Source organism: Lithobates pipiens, unplaced genomic scaffold (genome assembly GCF_037356315.1).
Source record: "Lithobates pipiens isolate NorthernLeopardFrog02 unplaced genomic scaffold, aLitPip1_a1.2 Scaffold_19, whole genome shotgun sequence".
Lineage (NCBI taxonomy): Eukaryota > Metazoa > Chordata > Amphibia > Anura > Ranidae > Lithobates > Lithobates pipiens.
In genome coordinates, this window is record NW_027507764.1 from 472,112,776 (window position 1) to 472,137,056 (window position 24,281).

The 24,281-nt window shown below is 40.5% G+C and overlaps 1 protein-coding gene across 1 annotated transcript in view; it reads right to left on the reverse strand.

Moving 5' to 3' along the window:
* STAU2 (staufen double-stranded RNA binding protein 2) overlaps positions 1-24,281 on the reverse strand; it is a gene marked incomplete in the record, with an annotated part of 473,555 nt that overhangs the window by 226,068 nt on the left and 223,206 nt on the right. The window contains 1 exon segment of the mRNA XM_077492880.1: positions 18,230-18,442. Within this exon segment, the coding sequence (XP_077349006.1) occupies positions 18,230-18,442 (213 nt within the window).

Here is a 24,281-nt window from a genome sequence, read left to right on the forward strand (position 1 = left end):
AGCTCAGCTGTGTTCTACTTTAATGTTGTGACAACTTGTCTCTATTTTAACAATGGTTGGAGGGTTACTGGCCAAAAGCCTGGCAGTCTGGAAATGATTTCATATTTTTTGCACAATAAAGATTTTTCATATTTCAATTATACACCGCTGTTGGTCCTGAGTAAAAACGTATTTTTGGGAGTGGTCTTTCCTGAAGCTCGGGTTGTTAATTTCATATTTTACTAATACGCTGTAAATAGCCTGTGCAGTCACTAGGATGTTCGACTGAATAAATCAGAGGAGAGCCATAGCCCTTATACATCCACTACTTTCTGAAAGTGGTAGTAAATTCTTCCTTTTTTTTTTTTCTTAAATTGGGCCCCTTATGCCATAATGTGCTAGTATGCACTCATTACTAGTACATTATGACAGACTTACCCTTGAAACCAAGCTCTTCAGCGCTGAGCTGTCACCGTTCTTCAGGCTTCCATCTTTGTCAGGTCTTTCTTCAGGGCTTGCACTCTCCAAGCTGTTTGAATGGTGGGGCTGCAATGATGCCACTCCCGCTCATACCGATTGACAGACCTTGGCAACAATGTCACATGACTCTAGGGAGATGACACTCGCCCCTTTGTGGGGGGAGGGGTAAAGGATTCTCATGCCATCTCCAATTATATATAAAATGCTAAAACGTAAGGTCCTAAATGGTTCGGCTCTGAAAAAGAGGTTAATACTCTCGAAACATGTAGGCCAGCTCGGATCCAGGTGGTGTCCTCTCAAGCTTGTGAGCACAGTGGATAAAGCGACATTGATGCTGCAACTTACTTTGTCTAGCACAGTTAAAAGTTGCATTGGAATAAAGCACTAGGCTGGTGAGCCCTCTCTTTCTCTTGTTTTTTGTAGTACTCCCGACCATATGGATGGGAGTTAACATTGTGGCACAGCGCTTTCCTCAGTCAAGTCACCCTCACTGTGCTAAAATTGCAGAGCAACTGCTAATGAGCCAGTGATGTCATCAGTTGCAGTTTTTATTATTTATTTTATTACGGGTACTTCTATAGCGCTGTCAAATTATGCAGTGCTTTACATATATGTACATTCACATCAGTCCCCGCCCTCAAGAAGCTTAATCTAGGTCCCCAAGTCACATTCATACATACTAGGGCCAATTTAGACAGGGGCCAATTAACTTACTAGCACATATTTAACATGTAGGTGAAAACCAGAGTACCCAGAGGAAGCTCATGCAGGAACAGGGAGAGCATGCAAACTCCAGGCATATAGTGCCGTGGTTGGGATTTGAACTGACAATCCAAGTGCTGGTAGGCAGAAGTGCTAGCCACTGTGCTGTCCAATTGATGTGAATATTTTCCAAAACATGCAAGTTTAGAAGATATTCACTGTACCTACAGATCAGACTTATTACAAGCTACCTTTGGGTACATGTTCATACCAAGTTTACTACCACTCAAATTTTCTGCCCGCAGGAACAGTTAACAAGTGCAGAGTTAATGTTGGGCTTTCTCATGGTAAGGCCCACATTCTCCACAAGTGCTGTACATAAAGTGGTTCCATAAAGGCAAGACATTTTTTTAAATTCTATATTTAACCAATGCTGTGCACATTTGTAGTGGCTTGGTCTGTGTTCTTCTCCTCATAGTCAGGCATAGGCTCTTGCTGCTGTCAATCAAATCCTGTGAGGTGGGGGTGGGGCTGAGCTGCATGTGTCTATGGATACACGCAGCTCGACTCAGGAGCAAGCCTTCAGATGTGCTCTCATAGCAAGTGCCTTGCTATGGGGGCACACACAGAAGAGCAACAGCTGAGAGTGCTGGTGGTAGACCCCAGAAGAGGTGGTTTTGTCATTGCACAGAGGAGGTAAGAATAACATGTTTATTATTTTAGAAAAAAGTTAAGTCATTATGATCACTTTACTAATTATGTTTTTGACTCTGTGACAAGGTGTACAGAAATTTAGACAGAAGAGGAGATATTCATTGTGTTGATGTGGTTTGCCAACATCCCTCAACCATATACAAACCAGGGAAAACATCCCCCATGGGACTTTTAAGGCAACCACATAAGAAGTATGTTTAAAACATTAACATTTATTTAATCAGCATACATAAAAACATCCAAGATAAAAAGGACAGAAATGCAGAGAATTTCTGGTAAAATATAATTGCTGTATATGAATTATGTGAAGAAACATCCAACGCGTTTCAATTTTTTTTTGTTAGGGATGTATCCAATAACATACTGCATTATATAATAAAAAATAAATGCCTGTATATATAATCACCAAAAGTTGCATGGAATTAAAATTATTGGGTGTTGTTTCCCATCATGAATTCAAGAGGGGGGCTTTTCGTTCAAGGGCCAGAAAGAGTTGCCACAGCCATCATGCTCGCAATGATATCTGTTAGATACGTGTCTCCAAGTAAACTATTACTTCAAAGAGTTCCAATAAGACAGTCAACTGTTCCCCCACAGAGGCCACCGCTTAAATCGCAGTGTAGCGTGCCCTGATATTCCTGCAGTGGGGGTGTACAAAAAGCACTCCATTGCCCCCTGTGTATTAACATTTTATTGGAAAACTCTGAAAAGAAAGAAGGTTCTTACCCCACACAAAACACACTTATTCAGGCCACACGTCAAATCTACCAGATCCACAAAATTCACCAATAACTCTATATCAAGAGCTTACCTGGAAAATCTATTCTGAATACCTTTTAAGGTACATCCTCACACAACAACATAGCTATAGGTACTGCTTACCTAACAGATGAGATCTCAGGAAAAAAAAAACTGGTGTGTGGCTTATGTCAGCCAAAAATATGGCAGGTCCTAGGAGTGCTACCAGATGGAGGGATGGCTCAGTGATAGATCTGCCAGCTTAAGGTCATCCTAGGGCCCCTTTCACACCAGCAGACCGATTGGGTCCGCATGACCATTTTTTTTAGGCGGACCCGATCTGACCACCTGCCTCTATAGGGCAGCACATGTCAGTGTCCACTATCACCCGCCAGCATCCGATCCAGTCTGTTAAAAACAGACCGATGAGGATACGTTGGATCAGATGACAATCAGATGGAAATGGACATGCAGTCCATTTCCATCTGACCACCACAGAGAGTAGCAGGCTGTGTCTGTGTCTGCTCTACATAGCAGAGCGGACAGGGACCTGTCATCCTCCTGCTCATAGGGGATCAGCGGAGAAATCCCCCGCTTGGACGTATTCCACCTAGTGTGAAGTGGTCTAGAGTAACAAAAGATGTTGGACAATATACCATAAACAATTTAAAATCTCCATTTAACAATTCTAAAAAAAAAAAAAAAAAATGTTCTGTGGATAAAGTAGTGAACACAATGGGAAAAAAAACATTCTTTGTGGAAGGAGACATTTTAAAGAGGTGACAGCAAAACAGAGAATGTAGCCATGGGCATTAATCAGAATCGCATAGAAAGGCAGAGAAAGGTGAGCTGAATTAGTGGTCACAGGAGAAGTAGAAGTCTGATGAAAGCAGGGTTTTAAAGGGAAAACAATGAATTTCTATCAAATTAAGTCGGCTCGCATCGCAGCAGATTGGGTGTGTTTTTTCCTTGGCCGTTTTCCAAGATTCTGGCAAAGTGCTTTACAGAGGATAGATCATTGACTTTTAAATGGCATTGTAAATTCTTTATTTTCGGATGACAGGCCCTTATAACGGCTTCAACACAGCAGTCTGTAAGCTCTGCTTGTATTTCAGTATAACTGACCAGGAAGACGTCGGTAAATGTGCTAATGTCTGTTTTATGGACTTTTTTATGGGTTTGTTAGTGGGCTGTATATCTCATCTTGACACGCCATTACCAGTGAGCATTGGCAACATGTTTCGACGGCCATTACAAAATTATTCCTTTAGGGGCAGGTTGCAGTAGACGACACACTGCAATAAATATGCATTAAGAAGGTGAGTCTCATTAAAATGAAAAACTGGGGACTGCCTGAGCTGAAGCACTGACCCAACCCGATGGCATCTTCTTACTAAATTATGTCTTGCTTGGCTTTAATGGAAGAAAATGAGCTATTGCACGTGGACTAAAAGAAGCATCGGGGTGCTTGAAGTCTGGCACTCTAACTGGGACGCTAATACTGCATAATTTCCTGACATGGGAATAGAAAAAAAAAACTTGCAGAAGAGCTGCCAATTCAATAAGTGGAAATTTGACTTGTGTATTTAGTGCATTTACTTAGAACAAAATAGCACACTATACCTAATATTCATAACCTAGGGGTGCTAAAATAGGACTACAATATAATATAAGGTTTCCTCGGGATATTAAAGAAGATCTAAAACTCTAAATGACTGACATTCAGTCTGCTCAAGCACTGTGTATCAAACAGATACTTTTTTTCCCCATAAAGCACTGTTTTTATCTTTTGTTCATCCTTTTTGAAACTTATTATGTATGGCTGTTCTCTTCCAGCCCCTACATGCACTTGATCCAGTATTGTCTACTCATCATTACTGGATGTGTGGTGATATGGTTATCTGTAGCTTTCACCGGGGGTGTTTGAAATAAGTGACACCTGTCACCCTATAACAGTAGTTCCTGAACAGGAATTCCAGGTATTTTTCTTTGTTAAATCAAAAACTCTATATTTAAAAAAAATTGCAAACAATTTTAGAAATGACATTGAAGCATATCTAAATCTAGAAACACAAATATACTGCAGCTGGTCAGTTCTTACACGTGGTGGCATTAGTTATCTATTTTTGGGCTAAGAACATTTTCAGCAAGTACAGAAAATACCAGCTTATCTCGCCAGTAACAGCATTATCCATGTCAGTTCCTGTGAACTGACCTGGAGCAATCAATCTTATTTGCGTTAACACCTTCGCGTCCAGACTTTAGCAGAATGACAGCTGGTGGCTTTACCATTCTGAGTGGACATCATATGACGTCCTCTCAGAAAGGGACGCACGATGTTACTGGATTGACCGATCAGCGTACCGCCTTGCCGCCGGTACCATGTGACCGCTGTGACCAATTGCAGCAGGTCACATGAGAGTTGTAAACAATGGATGGCTTCCTTTCATTCCATCCATTGTGTACAATTGTGCTGCTAGCTGTGATTCGTCAATCTGATCACATGGTACAGACAGGGCCAATCACAGCTCACCTGTACCTTGTGATTAGCTTTGACCAATCATAGTTAATCACAACAAAAGAAACTGCATGAATCAGTTTCCTTCAATACAATGCTTGCTTAAAGCAATGTAATGCACTGCTATAGCAATCAATGTTCAAAAAAAAGTAAATAAATCCTGATCACTTCCCCAGAGTAGTATAATGTTACTATGGAAACATTATATTGCTCTGGTCACAGTGTGTTTAAATAAAAATCATAAAAAAAAGAACAAATGTAATTTAAAAAAACAAAAAAGGGGAAAAAAATGTTTTCTTTTTTTTTCCATACTGGTCACCGGACTGGTGACCAGTATGGAAAAAAAAAGAAAATTTTTTTTCCCCTTTTTTGTTTTTTTAAATTACATTTGTTCTTTTTTTTATGATTTTTATTTAAACACACTGTGACCAGAGCAATATAATGTTTCCATAGTAACATTGTACTACTCTGGGCAAGTGTCCCTGATTTATGTCCCTGATCACCATCACACCAATTATATGATGACGCTATACTGCAATGGTGACAGGATGCAAGAATTTTTTTTTTTTCATTTCTTATTTTTCCAAAAAGTTATAACAAAAAAGTACAACTTCAAAAAACCTGCCATGCCTCTTACTAAATACATTGGACTGTCTACTTTTCAAAAGGGGGCATTTGGAGGTATTTGTACTTTCCTGGCATTTTTGGGCCTCGTGAAATGAGACTTTCAGTACATCAGGATTTATATCATAGTTATTTTCACCAAAGAAAGGTATTCAGAATACATTTTGGTGTAAATTCGCGAGGAACATTGTTTTTATTTGCAAAATTGTAAAACAGAAATGAAGAAAAACTATTAACTTTTTTTTTTTCGTTTATTTCGGAAAAAAAAAAAAAAGAACCCAGTGGTGATTAAATAGCACCAAAAGAAAGCTCTAGTTGTGTGAACAAAATTATAAAAATTTAGTTTGGGTACAGTGTTGCATGACCATATAATTGACAGTCAAAATGTGATAGCGCTGAAAGCTGAAAATTGGCCTGGGCAGGAAGAGGGGTAAAAGTACCCAGCATTGAAGCAGTTAAACTACTAACCCCATTAATTACCAAGTTATAAAGATGAACACATGTAGACATGTTTCAAATCCAACTGGTGTGACAACCATGGCTTCATCCAGGGATACAATGGAGAAATCAGCGCAGACACAAAAGGATAGAAACAGTTTTATTTGCAGAATCGCCACATGAAAATACAGAAAAAAAAGTCTGAATAAAGGAAACCACCACATGGACTAGTAAAACTGCAATATATTCCATTTTTGTTTTTGGCTTTAGATAGGCTTTTAACATATTAAAGCTTATGTGAGATTTTAAAGGGTTGGGTTTAGATCTACACTTACCCACTTTGCCTCTGGATGTACTATGTCCAGAGAGTGGATGGTTTAAGGCAGTGTTTCTTAACTCCAGTCCTCAAGGCGCCCCAACAGGTCATGTTTTCAAGATTTCCCTCAGAAGAAACGGCTGTGGTAATTACTAAGGCAGTGAAACTTATCAAATCACCTGTACAAAATAATGGAGAGACTGAAAACATGACCTGTTGGGGCACCTTGAGGACTGGCGTTGAGAAACCCTGTTTTAAGGGATGGTATATGATATAGGCTATACATAGTTACATTGGTCCAATGTAACTGTAAAAAAAATAACAGCATGATTTCAAACTGGCAATGCAGTCCAACTTTGGGGGTGATTTGACAGCCATCTGCGTGGGTTCATGCACAGATGTCTATTCAAATCACTCTAGAAGTCACCAAAACTAGTACAGGAACCACTTTTGGTTATCAATGCGGTGCCGCAAAGTTGGCGTTGCACCGATTCGGACAGTTCCATTGCTGGCAATAGCCGCCGATTTACCAGATCAAAACTCCTGCCCAATCGGCCCAATGTGAACATGGGCTTAAACTGATATTTTACATTTAATAAAAAAAAGACTTACTACACAAGTATTTAATGCAGCCATATGCCTGCTAATGCCTAGAGTCTACGCATACCGCCCAAGTGCCAGGCCATACTGATTAAGTAAAGTTTCGCCATTTCTTGGTGGTGTAGACATTTGCCCAAACTCTTTTGCCTCCTACACATTTCTACTGGTCACTGAGGTCGTCCATCATTGTGTTGGGCCAACAGGAATTTACGAGGGCGAGGAGGGAACAGGAAAGCTTCAACAGAATCCAGAAATATCAGGGCCCGGCATTCAAGTGGAATGGTGGCAAAGTTGCTGCAAGTAGGTGTGTCGCCAGACATCGTGTCCGCGGTATCCGCTGCTGAAGTCCTGCTGTGTATTAATCACAGCGTGTGGGGGTCGCCGGCAGCCTGCGCACCCCAGATCCTGAAGTTTTAGATCACGTACGTGATCTGGCGCACAGTGCCGCAGTATATCTGCAGTGGGCAGTCGTTAAGTGGTTTTAAAGAATATACGCAAACCCAATATTTCTGATATGTACCTGCTGTACCATGTACTTGTATGAAAAAGGTATCCTGTTTTCATTGTATTGCTTATTGCTGTATCACTGCCAGTCCCTCTGCTTTCCTACTAAAAACTGACCACACTAAGCAGGAGAACACGCTGTGGTCAGTTCTCTAGCTGTGCTGGGAACCCAGTGTACTCTCCACTGATGATAAAACTTGTCCAGACATGCCCCCTGCTGCACAGCCATTCATTGGGAAGTTCAGTGTCTGCTGTTTCTCCTCCCCAGCTCTTAAGCAGCTGAGAACAGAGGGAGTGTGATCTCTTATATTTAAAAAAAAAAAAGGAAAAAGAAGTGTTTTATATCTATACACAAACGTTTCATTTCTATTTTAAACTGAATGGGTTGTTATACAGGGGGAGGGTTTACATAAAGTACTTGCTGTTAGAATTTTGTTTACCACCCGATTTTCAATCTTCGAAACTCAGTTCCTGCCAAAGGAAAATGAGCAGGCAGAACATTTATGATAGTTACCTAGAGGCTTAACATTCTGGGAACAGGTCTGCCTCACTCAAAGGGCTCTCAAACATCCCAGGAAACTCAATTCTGCTTCAGTGCTTTAATCTGGGTCAGACAGTGACAGTCACATAGGCCTTGCACCTCTCTGCCTCACTAGACATCAAAACACAGGGTCATCTCCAATGGAAAGAAAACACATGTTCCTGTCTGGTCTTTTACAGTGCATTTGTCACTTAATATTTAGCAGAATAATCACACTCCAAGGTCACTGGGGAAAGAGATGGATCAAAGTAATATCAGCCACAGCTATAATATCAATTGACCCAGAGAAAAACAGGAGAAACCCATTTACATCAAACCGAGTTCTATCTAATACTTATCATCCAATAATTCCGAACAAGCTGATTCTTCAGCATTATAGAGAAATCTGTATTATGCAAGAGAAATAGATAAAAAAAAACAAAGTTTGATCCTCTACACCAGCCATTCTCAACCAGGGTACCATGGAACCCTGGGGTTCCTCCAGAGGTTGCTAGGGGTTCCTTGAGCTGTGGCTGATGAACCACCTATTTGATGATGCCTACAGAGTTCAAGGTTCAGCACCACTTAGCAAAGCCAGCAGCATGACACCAAATATCTTTTAAGCTGTCTTTAAGGGTGGCATTCCGAAGACCACTTTAAGGGGGACATTCTTCCTATTGACCACCAATATAAGGAGCATTGTTCCTACTGAGCCCTGATGATTTGGTTTTAGGAAGGGTTCCTCAAGACATGAAAATTATTTGTGGAGTTCCTCTAGGATTAAAAGGTTGAGAAAGCCTGTTCTACATGAAAGTCTTGTGGAAAGCCTTCCCAGAAGAGTAGAGGTTGCTATATGCACATGGATTTAGAATGGAATGTTCAAAAAGCTCATAGAGATGTGGTGGTCCATTGCGAGAGTGCATGACATGAGGTCGCTGCAAAGTGGTTGAAGGTGATCAGCTGCATCAGTTTAAAATCAATGATGAAAAACACTGAAAAGTGTATTTTAAATTGGAACTCAAACTTTAGTTTTGTATTCCTAAATACCCCATCACCCTTCCATCCTGTATTTAGAAAAAAAAAAAAGGTCAACATTTACATATCCAGCACTGTCCCCAGCTTTAGCCTCAGCCCATCTCCACCAGTAATCTTTGGGAAGAAAAGTTAGCCCATTCTTCACATTTCCGGCCAGTCGATGACAAGCCTCTAAGGGTCATCAAGCAGGCTGGGCTCACAATACACTCGGACCAAGCAGTGCTCACACATCATTACACAATCACTGATAGGTGTAGAAAAGAAAAAAAGAGGAAGCTCCTATGAAGTCACTGGACCAGATAGAAGACTGCAGAAAAGAGGTACAGTGCCATCCGTAAGTATTCACAGCGCTTCCCTTTTTCCACAATTTATGTTACAGCCTTATTCCAAAATGGATTAAATTCATTATTTCGCTCAAAATTCTACAAACAATACCCCATAATGATAACGTGAAAGAAGTTTGTTTGAAATCTTTGCAAATTTATTAAAACGAAAAACATGTGTTTAACATGTACATATAAGCATTCACAGCTTTTGCTCAATAATTTGTTGAAGCACTTTTGGCACCAATTACAGCCTCAAGTCTTTTTGATTATGATGCTACAAGCTTAGCACACCTACAGTATTTTTGGGCAGTTTCTCCCATGGTTCTTTACAGGACCTCTCAAGCTCCATCAAGTTGGACGGGGAGCGTCGGGGCACAGACACTTTCAGATCTCTCTAGAGATGTTCAATCGAGTTCTGGGTCACTCAAGAACAGTCACAGTGTTGTCCTGTAGCAACTCCTTTGTTATCTCGGCTGTGTGCTTAAGGTTGTTGTCCTGTTGGAAGATGAAACTTCGCCCCAGACGGAGGTCCATAGCACTCTGGAGTAGGTTTTCATCAAGGATGTCTCTGTACATTGCTGCATATATCTTTCCCTCAATCCTGACTAGTATCCCAGTTCCAGCCACTGAAAAACATCCCCACAGCACGATGCTGCCACCACCATGCTTCACTGTAGGGATGGTACTGGCCAGGTGATGATCAATGCCAGATTTCCTCCAGATATGATGCTTGCCATTCAGGCCAAAGAGTTCAATCTTTGTTTCATTAGACCAGAGAATTTTGCTTCCCATGGGCTGAGAATCCTTCAGGTGCCTTTTGGCAAACTCCGGGCAGGCTGTTGTGTGCCTTTTACCGAGGAGTGGTTTCCGTCTGGCCACTCTATCATACAGGCCATATTGGTGGAGTGCTGCAGGGATAGTTGTTCTTCTAGAAGGTTCTCCTGTCTCCACAGAGAAATGCTGGAGCTCTGTCATCAGAGTGACCATCGGGTTCTTGGTCACCTCCCTGACTAGGGCCTTTCTCCCCTGATCACTTAGTTTGGCTGGGCGGCCTGCTTTAGTAAGAGTCCTGGTGGTTCCAAACGTCTTCCATTTACGGATGATGGAGGCCACTGTGCTCATTGGGACCTTCAATTCTGCAGACATTTTCTGTACCCTTCTCCATATATGTGCCTCAATACAATCCTGTCTTGGAGGTCTACAGACAATTCCTTGGATTTTTGGCATGGTTTGTGCTCTGACATGCACTGTTAACTGTGGGACCTTACATACACAGGTGTGTGCCTTTCCAAATCATGTCCAATCAACTGAATTTACCACAAGTGGACTCCAATCAAGTTGTAGAAAAATCTCAAGCATAATCAGTGGAAACAGGATACACTTGAGCTCAATTTTGAGTGTCATGGCAAAGGCATGTAAAAACTTATGTACAAGTGATTTTTTTGTTTTTTATTTTTAATAAATTTGCAAAGATGTCAAGCAAACTTCTTTCATGTTATCATTATGGGGTAATGTTTGTAGAATTTTGAGAAAAATAATTAATTTAATCAATTTTGGAATAAGGCAACACAACACAATAACACACAATAATGTAACAAAACAAAACGTGGAAAAAGTGAAGTGCTGTGAATACTTTGCGGATGCACTGTATGTATAAGGTTTTTAATTGAGAAAAAAAATTTGGGGGCTTCAGCGGGTAATCACTTTTATTCGATATAGCTAGGCTTCCTCTTAAAGTTTTTGAAACTGTCTTTATGATGCAAAAAAATAATAAAAATAAAAATTGTATTCAGAAAGGGTTTAACAGATGTGATTGAGCTCATTTAAAATGCACATAAAAAAGAAAAACTATCACATGTATTTTAATATACATATACTGCAGAGTATATAGGAACAAAATATATGCGTAAAAATCATGATTATAGTCTGAGCCAAAAGAGGGAATTTTTCTCTTATTTGTGTTGTAAGGTTTATGTTGGTTGAAATGTCAAACTACAAGGAAAAGGAGAAAAGGCAGTGTCTTTTTCCATGAGTTGCCAATATCTGGAACAAAGCATCACTAGTCATGCAATGGAAAATCTCATAGACTGCCATTAATAACTAAAAACTAGAAACTAGAAACAGCTATCAGTTGTTTACAGAACTTATTAAAGAAAATAAAAAGCGAGGTGCAGAGAGGAAATTTTAATCATGGGTATATATTCCTACACACCCACAAATGCTTGAAGCAACCACAACAGCTGTGCAAAATGTCCGAATATCATCCTGGCAATGCAATTTACTCACAAAAGTTTTAATATAACTTTTGTAATGACTTTAACCGATTCAGCCCCAGAAGATTTTACCCCCTTCCTGACCAGAGCACTTTTTACAATTTGGCACTGCATCGCTTTAACTGACAATTGCGCAGTCGTGCGATGCTGTACCCAAACTAAATTTACGTCCTTTTTTTCCCCCACAAATAGAGCTTTCTTTTGGTGGTATTTGAACACATCTGTGGTTTTGATTTTTTGCAGTATAAACAAAAGAACAGCAACAATTTTGAAAAAAAAAAACACAATATCTTTTACTTTTTGCTATAATAAATATCCCACTTTAAAAAAAAAAAAAAAAACGAAAAAAATTAACACAACATTTTTTCCTCAGTTTGGGCCGATATGTATTCTTCTACATATTTTTGGTAAAAAAAAAAATCCCAATCAGCGTATATTGATTGGTTTGCGCAAACGTTATAACGTCTACAAAATAGGGGATAGATTTATGGCAATTGTATTATTTATTTTTCTACTAGTAATGGCGGCGATCTGCGATTTTTATCTGGACTGCGATATTGCGGTGGACAAATTGGACACTTGACACATTTTTGGGACCATTGCTATAAAAATGCCACTGGCAGGGAAGATTACTCTAAAAATGTCACTGGCAGGGAAGGGGTTAACACTAGGGGGCGATCAAGGGGTTAACTGTGTTCCCTCTCTGTGTTCTAACAGTAGGGTTGATGGGACTTGCTAGGGGAAGACAGAGATCAGTGTTCATACTTTCTATGCCACTTTGTGTGCCTCAATAGTCACAAGGGACATAAAGCCACCAAACATCTGTGTTGCAACTCTTATGTGAATTGAGAATATATCAGGGCAACACTCTCTCCACTCTATGTGACTCATATAAAATTGATTTAACACAAAAAATCTCATATAAAATTAATTAAACACAAAAAATCATATATACAAGGATGTACAAAGTGACAGGTGCAAAGTGATTCAACTAAATTAATCAGGTGCTTGTATCACACGTATTCAAAGTTGATGTTGTGCTTATATGCATTTCATGTGAAAATATAAATAATTAAACCATGATCACATATTGTCCATTAGTAAAAATCCAAATGATAAAATATAAAGTGACAGGTGCTCTTCAAATCTGTGCCTCTATGATCCTTATAGTGCCCCTAATAGGTAATGCACTCACCCGAACAACTCACCCCGCACAGGGGTATTCCACTTTCACAGTATTTGCCACCATGCGGCAATCTCCAGATCCATGTTTTTTTGTGTTTAATCAATTTTATATGAAAATTATGTTTACACTTCAGAACAGAATCTGACACAGAGTGGAGAGAGTGTTGCACTGATATATCCTCAATTTACGTATGAATTGCAACACATGAACAACGCCATACTTACCTTTTATTTTTCACTTTTTGAAAGGAATATTTAAGTTTCAAAAGTAGCATAAAAAATGCATAGACAAATAGTTTCACTGGTTTGACCACCAATGCTGTGGGGTGGTGGGGGTCAAAAACTCTCTCTGCCAAAACCACCAGTGCAGGGGGTAGTGGGGTTAACTTTCTCTGCAAAGACCACCAATGCAGGGGGTAGTGGGGTTAACTTTCTCCGCCATGACCACCAGTGAAGGGGGAGATGGGGGTTAACGTTCACTTCCATCACCATCAATGCAGGAGTGGTGGGTGTGGGGGGTTAAATTTCACTGCCACCGAATAACAACATGAGAGAAGGCATCAGAGAGGTGGTTAGTATTATTGAGTATACAAGCATCCTCCACTGTATGTTTAAACTGGTATTGTTTAGATGGAGCCAAATTCTGTAAAGTACAGAAAAAAAAAATCATAATAGGCAGGTAATACATATTCAGTATGTATATCTTTTAGTAAAACCTTCAAGTCAGTGCATTAAAGACTTGATCTCCGAAGATTCGCCTTTTTGCAACAGCAGTGCTGCTTTTAATATTGTGGCCTCAAAGCACTCTCAGACGTTTCATGTCAGTGGAAAACCGCAGAGGCTTATATACAAGATCCTTCCCTCACAGATGGCACTGTGCTTACTATATTAAAACCATGTGCAGTTATTAAGTTTTACTTTGACATACATGGAAAACAAATGTCACATGTTAGTCCTGACAATAGCTGTCTGCCAAAGCCCACCTTAGAGCTGGCAATTTCTGCCGGCTTGTGAAGTAGGATCCTAAAGCGAAGTTCCACTCGTTTTTCAGTTTATTAAAAGTCAGCAACTACAAAAAGTGTAGCTGCTGACTTTTACTAAAACACACACTCGCCTGTCCCATGGTCCAGCAATGTGGCTGCCTGAAGCCTCTGTTCTCTCCCCCTTCTCTCCTCTGCACCAAAAAACTAAAGTGGGAACCGGGCTGTGACAGCTTGTGGCTTCAGACTATGCATGCGCGAGTCGCGCTGCGCTGTCCTGAATGTACGAGCAATTTTCTGGGACCCGTGATGTGTTCCAGAAGATTGCAGAGAGGGAGGGGGAGAGGAGGAGTTGCCTAGGTGGCCTGGGCGGAACTGGGAGGCGGGTACCTGTCAAAACTAGGTAAACACTCCCACCCCCACGAAAAAAAATGATATGCCAAATGTGGCATGTTAGGGGGTTAGGACTCCTTAAAGTGGACGTTCCACTTTTGGGTGGAACTCCGCTTAAATCTAGCATGCAACACAAACTACACAGTCAGTCTACGACCCAACTATTCATGAAGCAGCTCTACTTTGGCAACTTTAGGTTTTAAACAAAATGCACAGATCACTAAGCCATAAAGACTGAAATTTAGTGCCACAGCCATCTGCTCCAAGCATTCAAAGAGTAATGAGGGTTAACGGCAGCAGTGGGTGAAAGGATTTTGCCCAGTCATGTCACTCAAACATGATTTAACAATGTAAAAGTCAGGGCCAAAAAAAAGTGTAGGTTGGGACTGGTAAGTGATCGTTTTGGAGAGGCAGGTGCAAAAGGAACGTCTGAGGACTTTGGAGGCCCTATTCAACCACAGGCTGGAAAGAGCACTGGTAGAAGCAACAACCAAATGGTCTTATGGGTAATGGCAGAAGACTGCAATTCCTCAGGGATAAAATTATCTGACAACAATTTGAGTGGCTCGAGAAGCAGACAGCAGCTCTATAGCCGATGGCTCTGAAGCAGCTAAGGCCATAGAGTAACTCAGAGAACATGCTGGAGAGGGTGGTGAAGCACACTGGGGGCCTCTTCAATCAGTTAGTTAGTAAAAAACTGACTATCAGGGAGACAGAAGAGACTCCAACCGCAGTGAACCAAAGTTCTGCTTTAAAGTCCCCCTGTTCCCTCTGTATTGAACTGTACTGTAATTAGGCTGTCCCCCCTCTACATTGTAAAGCACTGCGTAAACTGTTGGCGCTATATTAATCGTTAATAATAATAATAATAATAATAAAGTGAACTTGTGCTTTGCCTATGGTAGAAAAAGCAACATGTTCAACTTAACTTATTGCTTCCAGTGGCCTGTACTTTGCGTTGTTTCACTCGCCCACTGCTACAGCACATCAGGACTGGCGGGATGCCCTATGTAAGCTACAAGTTACTGGGACAATGGACTGCTTGAGAGTGGATTGGTTTAAAACTCATGCTTCTATCAGATCCCTAAACCATTCTATGCATTAAAGTGAAAAACCTTCTGTTCTGCAGATTTTTTTTTACCTGAGCCCAATCTGACCCAGCGATGTGCATGAAAGCAGCAGCAGCTCCCACCGCAGTCTCCCTCCTCGTTGGGCAGATTAATGTGCTGTTAATGAAATGCTGTGACACGAGATCGCGGGGGAGTGAGGCAGGGTCCCGCTGTCTGTGGACACAGCCACGGGGCTCAGGAGCAAGCCCGCACAGATGCCCCCATAGAAAGCAGCTTTCCATGGGGCACCCGCAGAAGAGGAGGGGCCAGGAGCACCAGCTGGGACCCCAGAAGAGGAGGATCGGGGCTGCTCTGTGCAAAAGCACTGCACAGAGTGTGCAAGTATAGACATGTGCTATTTTAAATTATAAAAAACCCGAAGGTTTAACATCACTTTAAAGCTGAAGTTTAGGTTTGGTATTTTATACAGTTACTGTACATTAACTTGAACCAATGTAAGTATGTGTCATACCTGTGGGATTCAAGTGGAAGCTGGAAATCACTGCAGTAGGTACCGCAACTTCAGTGAACCCCACTAGATTCCAGGTCCTAACTAGCTTTCAGCACCATTCAGGGAATACCTTGCATTTTCTCAAAGAATGGACAAAGTGGAAAGGCAGGGCAGCAACATCAGAATCTTGCCTTCATCCAATCAGAGAATTACTTTGCCTACAGTGATTTCCAGTTTCCATGGGGATCCCACAGGTATGGCACAAACAGGTGCATCTCAAAAAATTTGAATATCATCAAAAAGTTTATTTATTTCAGTAATTCAATTAAAAAGGTGAAACCAATATATTATAGATGCGTTACATACAGAGTGATATATTTCAAGCATTTCTTTTAATTTTGATAATTATGGCTTACAGCTAGTGAAAACCCAAAATTCAGTATCAGAAAATTAGAATATTACAGAAGACCAATAAAAAAAAATTAAAAAAAGGATTTTTAATACAGAAATGTTGACTTAATGAAAGTACGTCCTATGTACAGTGCACTCAATACTTGGTCGGGGCTCTATTTGCATGAATTACTGCATCAATGCGGCGTGGCATGGAGGCGATCAGCCTGTGGCATTGCTGAGGTGTTATGGAAGTCCAGGTTGCTTTAAAAGTGGCCTTCAGCTCGTCTGCATTGTTGGGTCTGGTGTCTCTGATCATCTTCTTGACAATACTCCACAAATTCTCTGAGGTTTAAATCAGGCGAGTTTTCATGCCAATCACAGTGATACCATGATCATTAAACCAGATATTGGTACTTTTGGCAGCGTGGGCAGGCACCAAGTCCTCCTAGAAAATTAAATCAGCATCTCCATAAAGCTGAATAGCAGAGGGAAGCATGAAGTGCTCTAGAACTTCTTGCTAGAGGGTTGCACTGACTTTGGACTAAAACACAGTGGACCAACACGAGCAGATGACATGGCTCCCCAAATCATCACTGACTGGAAACTTCCCACTGGACCTCATGCAATTTGATTCCGGGCCTCTCCACTCTTCCTCCATACTCGGGGATCTTGAATTCCAAATGAAATGCAAAATTTTCCATAGTCTGTGCCCCCACTTCCGAAAGTACCAATACCTGGTTTAATGATCATGGTATCACTGTGCTTGATTAGCCAGCAAACTTGCATGCCACACCGCATTGATGCAGTAATTCATGCAAAAGGAGCCCCTACCAAGTATTACTGCATACTATACTGTATATGGACATACTTTTCAGTAAGCCAACATTTTAATTAAGCCATAATCATTAAAATTAAAAAAAATGAAATGCCTGAAATATATCACTCTGTGTGTAACACATATATATATAATGTATGAATTTCACTTTTTGAATTGATTTACTGAAATAAATGAACCTTTTGATGATATTCTAATTTCTTGAGAAGTACCTGTACATATTACACTGGTCCAAACTGGATCCATGTACCTATATAAAAACTGCCATGCCTAAACTTAAGCTTTAAGTTGAGTATTGTCCGTGATGCTTTTTTTTTTTTTTTTGCACCAACGGTTATATCCTCATTACATGCTTTTGGGGTATAGCCTCTTTTTCTAAGGTCCAAGCAGTACTGATACACAAAGCAAGCACACACATACAGAGGGGGATGTGAAGAAAAAGTAAGCAATTGCTCCTGGAAAGGAGTAGGGGGTTAGAGCAAAGCAAAGGTTTGCTTTAAAGACCAATCCAACATAGGTTTTGGGGTGGAGTCTACCATAACGAATAGTAAATCATCTGACAGCTCAATGCAAACTGAACATCAGGTACCATTAACAACAACAAACAACAAGGTGAAGAGATCAAAATGAATGATACCACATCCCAAATATTTGTATTCAAGAATCAGAACTAGGGAGGAAGAGTTACATTATGACCTTTGAAATTTAATTATTGGAACCCGTATTGATGTGCATATACTGCAAGCTGCACCACCTATCTCCTGAGGAAGCTCGAATGAGCGAAACATGTTGAGAGTGTTAGCTTTTCATGCATTTATAAGAGTGGTAGCATTCCATGCATTTATGTTGTGTACCAGGCTTATATTCATTGTTGTGTACTAATGTCCTTTATATTTTATGTTTTTTATTAATTTTTTGTATAAATAAAAATAAAACCTTTTATTTTGTAATTTCTTGATCCACTCAATTCAATACCGTTTAAAGTCCCAGGGTTGGTTACCTTCCAGCCCTTCCTCTTCCCCCAAGTTCTGATTCTTAGGTACCATTAACAGTTTATGGGTTCTGTCTGATAATACCCAAGGCTTTACCTGTGAGCTTAAAACTTTAAAAATGTACCTTTATTATGGTTTTGGGGCGTCTTTTGACGTAAAGTCTCGGTTTTTCAACTACAGGAAGAGGAGGGAGTTTTCGTAATTCCTGCAGTACTGCTGCAGCAGCCCTCCTCTTTGCAAGCTTCTTGCTGTTCCCTTCTCCTTCAGCAGTGAATTCTCCCACTGTCACTTTGGTAATAAAACTCTTCATGTGTGGAGGGCCACTTTCCTTGGTCACCTGGAGGAGAAAAAGCAAAGTCTATGATATCAGTGGTGCCATTTTAGCTGTCCGTTGTAAATTTGTCAGAGAAATGACTGTGAACCATTTTGCCTTTTTTTCCACAACCACTTTTTATTTAGCAAAAGCAAGAAACTTCTTGGTACTTTGAAACATCTGTCTTTTTATGAAAGCCATTAATATGATTTTGTGTGGATCGGAGAATGATTTTTCTATCACAAATAGGGGTTTTCAGATCAACAGAAATGTACTGGAGTAGACGAACACACAACTAAAAAACCTACAATTCTAAGCAGGTAGGTTCACCGCAGGCATAAAGATGTAATAAACCTAAAAGCAAACATTATATTGCATCTTACCAATTCTTAGGCTAGGTCAACACTGCTAAGTTCGATTATGTAGTGTTACTCAGATGCAACTTATACTGTATAAAGTTTATATATTCTATGGGGCCAAAATTGCACCGGAATCACACCAAAAATATTACTAATATTATACAGGATTATAGCGCCAACAGTTTGTGCAGCGCTTTACAACATGAGGGCTGATAGTACAGGTACAATACAATTCAATACAGGAGGAATCAGAGGGCCCTGCTTGTTACAGCTTACATGGGAAACGTTTCTAAAATCGCTCCATGCCGATTCGCATTGATGTAAACAGAAACCACTGAAAACAATGTGATCTCCATTGTCATGCGATTTTGTGCAACTCAAGTTGCACCTGAAATTGTACAAGTGTCAACTGAGCCTTAGAGGTTATGGTTGCATCAGTTTTCTTTTAAACCCCCCTATATCAGGAAGGTCAAACATGCTTTGGAATTTTTTTCCTAGTGTGAATGCTCTAACAAGAATCACAGATACAGCAGAATGAAGATCAGGAACTCCTACAGCGTAATACAAATTAATAAAACACTGTATAGTGTAAAACCTTAAAGAGGAAGTAATGATGATGAGTTTACTTCCTCTTTCATTCCCTGCAAAGGCAAAGCATAATGGACTACTATGCATCGCATAGTAGCCCATTATGTGTCACTTACCTGACACAGGAGCCAGCGAAGTCACCGCTGTCCCCTGTAGTTCGGCGCATCCATCTTCTCGGTGGGGTCTCGCAGCTCCGCCTCTGTCATTCAGCGAAGCTGCGATGACGTCACTCCCGTGCATGCGCATGGGAGCCGAGACCCGCGGAATTGCGCGGCATCTTCGTCATCGAGGATGCCACGCTCAGTGCGCCGCTGTCTACGGCGCATGCGCCGTAGACAGCGGTGCCCGTCTTCGGGCAAATATCTCCTAAACCGTATAGGTTTGGGAGATATTTCTTGGACCTACAGGTAAGCCTTAATCTAGGCTTACCTGTGGGTCAAAGTGCTTTCCAAGGGTTTACAACTACTTTAAGAGCTGGTATTTTATTATAAATGAATAACACTCACAAAATCAGGATGAGAAGCATAAACAGAGCACATTTAGGCAGGTAAAATGGTGTCCGAGTCAACTTCCGGGTATCAAAATGAAGTTGGCAAGTAACTCCCCTACGCGTTTCATCACAAAAGGACTTCTTTTGGGGCACAAGCGCCATGTCTAGTTATTGCTTAAATGACATGACATGGTGCTTGTGTCTCGGAAGAAGTCCTATGATGACAAAACGCGTAGGAAGGAGTTACTTGTCTACGTCATCACACTAACCGGAAGTTGAGAATTCATGATCTTCACTGTGGGTCCCATCGGGAGATGACACTTCTGCTCTATCTGCAATTATTGTTGGAGCAACACTAGAAAAATAAAATCCCAAAGCATGTTTGACCTTCCGCATCTGTTTGGTGGTAGTCAATCTTTGCAGTGGAGGGAGTGTGATTCATTTCATCTCGGACGATTCACCATTTCATCTTTTCTCATAATTTTTTTCCTTCACTATATTTTGACATCACCATGTTTGGGTTTAGTTGAAATTTGAGACTTTATTCACCATTGAGCACTTATTTGCATATGTTATTTTTGCTCTACTTTAATTGCGCAAAACGCTATATTTATTCTATTATCATTTGTGATAAACATCTCACAGTTGTGTTTGCAGCTTTTCATCATATAATATTGACACAAGCACAGTCATTTTTTGTTTTTGATCTGGCCAGCAAGCCTGTTGCTTTCCAACATAACAAGCTCTCTTCCAGATGTACCCGTTACAGGGATAAGACAAACCATTTACCACTGACAGGAGTGCTCACAATGATCACCTTCTATTAATGAAAAACCTTTATACCAATAGAAAGTTTGTGACGGCTTATAAAGTATTAGCCAGAGTTTTGCGTGAATTTGTTATTTTGCCTGCTAGTACATCTAGCACTCCTCTTCTTCCAGACTGACAATTCTGCTGTCCAAAGGTGTCCCCTGTAGAGGTCGACCGATATGGGTTTTTCTCTGGCCGATGTCGATATTTAGAATTCACGGCAGCCGATGGCCCAAAAAAATCAGCATTATATGTCGGCCAATTTTTTTATTTTATTTTTTCCCTCCCCCCCCCCTTCATCTCATAAAATCGAAGTTAGACACCTTGCTGGGCGTTTTTCAGGCGCTTTTGGGCTAAAAATAGTGCCTGTAAATTGCCTTCAAAATGGCTCCCCTGCAGTCTGTGTGAAAGCCCGAGTGCTTTCACAATGAGGAGATGCACTGGCAGGACGTTAAAAAAAAATCCTGCAAGCAGCATCTTTGGAGTGGTGTACACCGCTCCTCCACCACTCCTGCTCATTGAAATGAATGGGCACCGCTACCGAAGCGCAGGCAATGCAATTTGGCAGCAGCGCTTCACAAGCCCATTTAACCCTTTCCTCGGCCACTAGCTGGGTTATAAGTGCCCCGCTAGCAGCTGAATAGCGCCGCTAAAATGACGGTAAAGCGCCGCTAAAACTAGCAGCGTTTTACCGTTAACGCCTGCCCGCTCCAGTGTAAAACCAGCCTTCAGTAATAAGTGATACAGAAAATTGATTACATTTAAACATTTATTAAACAAAACAAACCTCCAGTCAGTTCACTTGTATGTATAATTTAGATTAAAAAACAAAAACAAAAACAACTATATATTAAATACACAAAAACAGGTACTCAAAACTTTTGTACGAAAAAAAAAGGCTAACTTTACTGTTTTTTTTTTTTGTTTTTTTTTAAATCTGTGTATTTTTTTTTTAAATTGCATTTGAAAGACCTCTGCACAAATACCACGTTACATAAAATATTGCAACAACCGCTATTTTATTCCCTAGGGTCTCTGCTTAAAAAAATATATATAATTTTTAGGGGGTCTAAGTGATTTTCTAGCAGAAAATACAGGATTTTTACTTGTAAGCAACAAGTGTCAGAAAAGATTTAGTCTTTAAATGGTTAAACTGAGATCTCCTACACAGGGAGTTCAGTCCATTGAAGAAGAAACATGGTATATCTTTGATCTTTTCTTGGCAGACTGCCCAGAGAGGAGGAAAGTCGCTTCACTGATAAACTTCAGGCAATTTACATTGACTTCTATTACAGAAGTCTTTTGTAAGTCGCGCTGAAGATATAATCGGCCTTTTTATCAGCACAATCGGCCAATGACGATTAATTAAAAAATGACAAATATCGGCTGATATATCAGCCGACCTCTAGTCCCCTGTGCTCATTCATCCAGAGTGGGAAAAGCCTAAAAAGAAATAATGCAGCCAGCACATCTAATAATTGGTAAGATGCCTTATATTACATTTTTGGTTTTGGGTCGAATACTGCTTTTATTTTCAGTACTGACTAAAGTATTTCTTTATGATTTAGTGAATGTGTAGCAAACTTGCAGAATTCACTACAAGGCATATCAAGGAATAGTTCTAGGTGAGAGAGATTGCAACACAGGAATGCAATCATCATGGAATATGGCAGTTTACTTAAATCAATGTCAGAGACCGCTACTCGCCACTTTTGAAAAAACATTATTCTTTGTCTATTCCTACAAAATATCTTTGCATGTGATCACAATGTTGACTTGTGTGAGTCAAGAAACAATTTTCAATCTATAGAAAATATAATCAGCATCTTCGTACTAGTAGGTGGTCCTCCAGACCACAACTGTAGTCTTCAAGTTATGAAAGTTATTTCTAAAAGACCTACACAAAATATTTAGCACTGTTACACAACACATTTCAGTTTATAGTAACGTGAGGGTAGAAAAGTATAATCTCTGTACTGTAATATCCAAAACATTTTTCAAACATATATGCCCATAGCAGTGCAACTGATCTTGGCTAGTTTGATATTTGGCTGCACTGCCATACAGGGGAATGGTTCCCAAAGGTGGAGAGGTGAAATTACACTCTGCAGAGCTCAGTGAGGAGAGCTCTGAGAGCTGATTGGACACAGCCAGCTCAAACGGTTAGACATCTGGGTGGAGCACATTATGAGGCGTCTAACCGTTTGAGCTCGCTGCTGCAAACCACCGCTCTGTTTTTTTATGTGCATTTATTTTTGCTGATGTTTGACGTAAGTTTATGGTGTGCTGTTTTAAAGAGGAAGTAAACCCTGATGAGTTTACTTCCTCTTTCATTCCCTGCAAAGGCAAAGCATAATGGACTACTATGCATCGCATAGTAGCCCATTATGTGTCACTTACCTGACACAGGAGCCAGCGAAGTCACCGCTGTCCCCTGTAGTTCCGAGCGTCCATCTTCTTGGTGGGCCTCCGTGGGTCTCGCTGCTCCGGCGCTGTGATTCGCCAGAGCAGCAAAGATGTCACTCCCGCACATGCGCACGGGAGCCGAGACGCGCGGCATTGCACGGCATCTTCGTCATCGACGATGCCCCGCTCAGTGCGCCTGCGCGCCGCTGTCTACGGCGCATGCGCCGTAGATAGCGGTGTCCGTCTTCGGGCAAATATCTCCTAAACCGTATAGGTTTGGGAGATATTTCTTGGACCTACAGGTAAGCCTTAATCTAGGCTTACCTGTAGGTCAAAGTTGGTTGTAAGGGCTTACAACCACTTTAATAAACTCTTTTGTTTAAAAGATATTGCACTATGAGGCTATCCTCTTCCTTTATGCTCTGGGATTTATCCTAGAGCTGCCAGAAAACTGGGTCCACTTTTACAGCTGAAGGTGTTGGGGCCTGATGGGATTATTGTCTAGTGTCTGATACCGCTGCTACCTGGAATTTGGTTCGTTTTTACAGCCCAGTCTGTTGGAGCATGGTGGGATTATTATCCAATGCCTGAAACTACTGCTATCTGGTAAGAAGTGAATCTATGTGGTGATAGGATATTAAAGTCATTGTATTTTGAAGAGCACTAAAGTTCCCTTATATTTGGTTCACCCACTTTCCTTGAAGAGCACCAAAGTTTTCACATACTTGGTTCACTCAGTTTCATTTTGTATAAGGGTTCGCCAGTTGGACATTTTTTTATGCACCTTTTATGAACTGAATTGTGTATTTTTCACTTTATGACTCATTTTATCAATTTTTGTATTTATTTTTATACACTTTTTTGTAGGATTGGACTTTATGCCCTTACATTTTTGTCATGAGTATTTTTGCACTGTGAATATTCTTGTAGATTAGCGCATCTGTTTAATTTAATTAACTTAACAAATACATTAACAGTTGGATTGAAGTAGAGCATTTGTGGGCCACACTAGGTCACCTTTCAGCAGGAAGCTATTGGCATGGTAGTTCATGTTGATAGGTAATTTAACCATAAACTGGCTTCCTCTATGTCTACGACAAAGCCCTAGTGGGGTGAAACCTGCCAATCTGTCAAACTATTAGGTCTCATGCACACTGGACATTTTTGGACGTTATTACAGCAGCTGTTTTTGGCAGTAGATGTTTTTTTT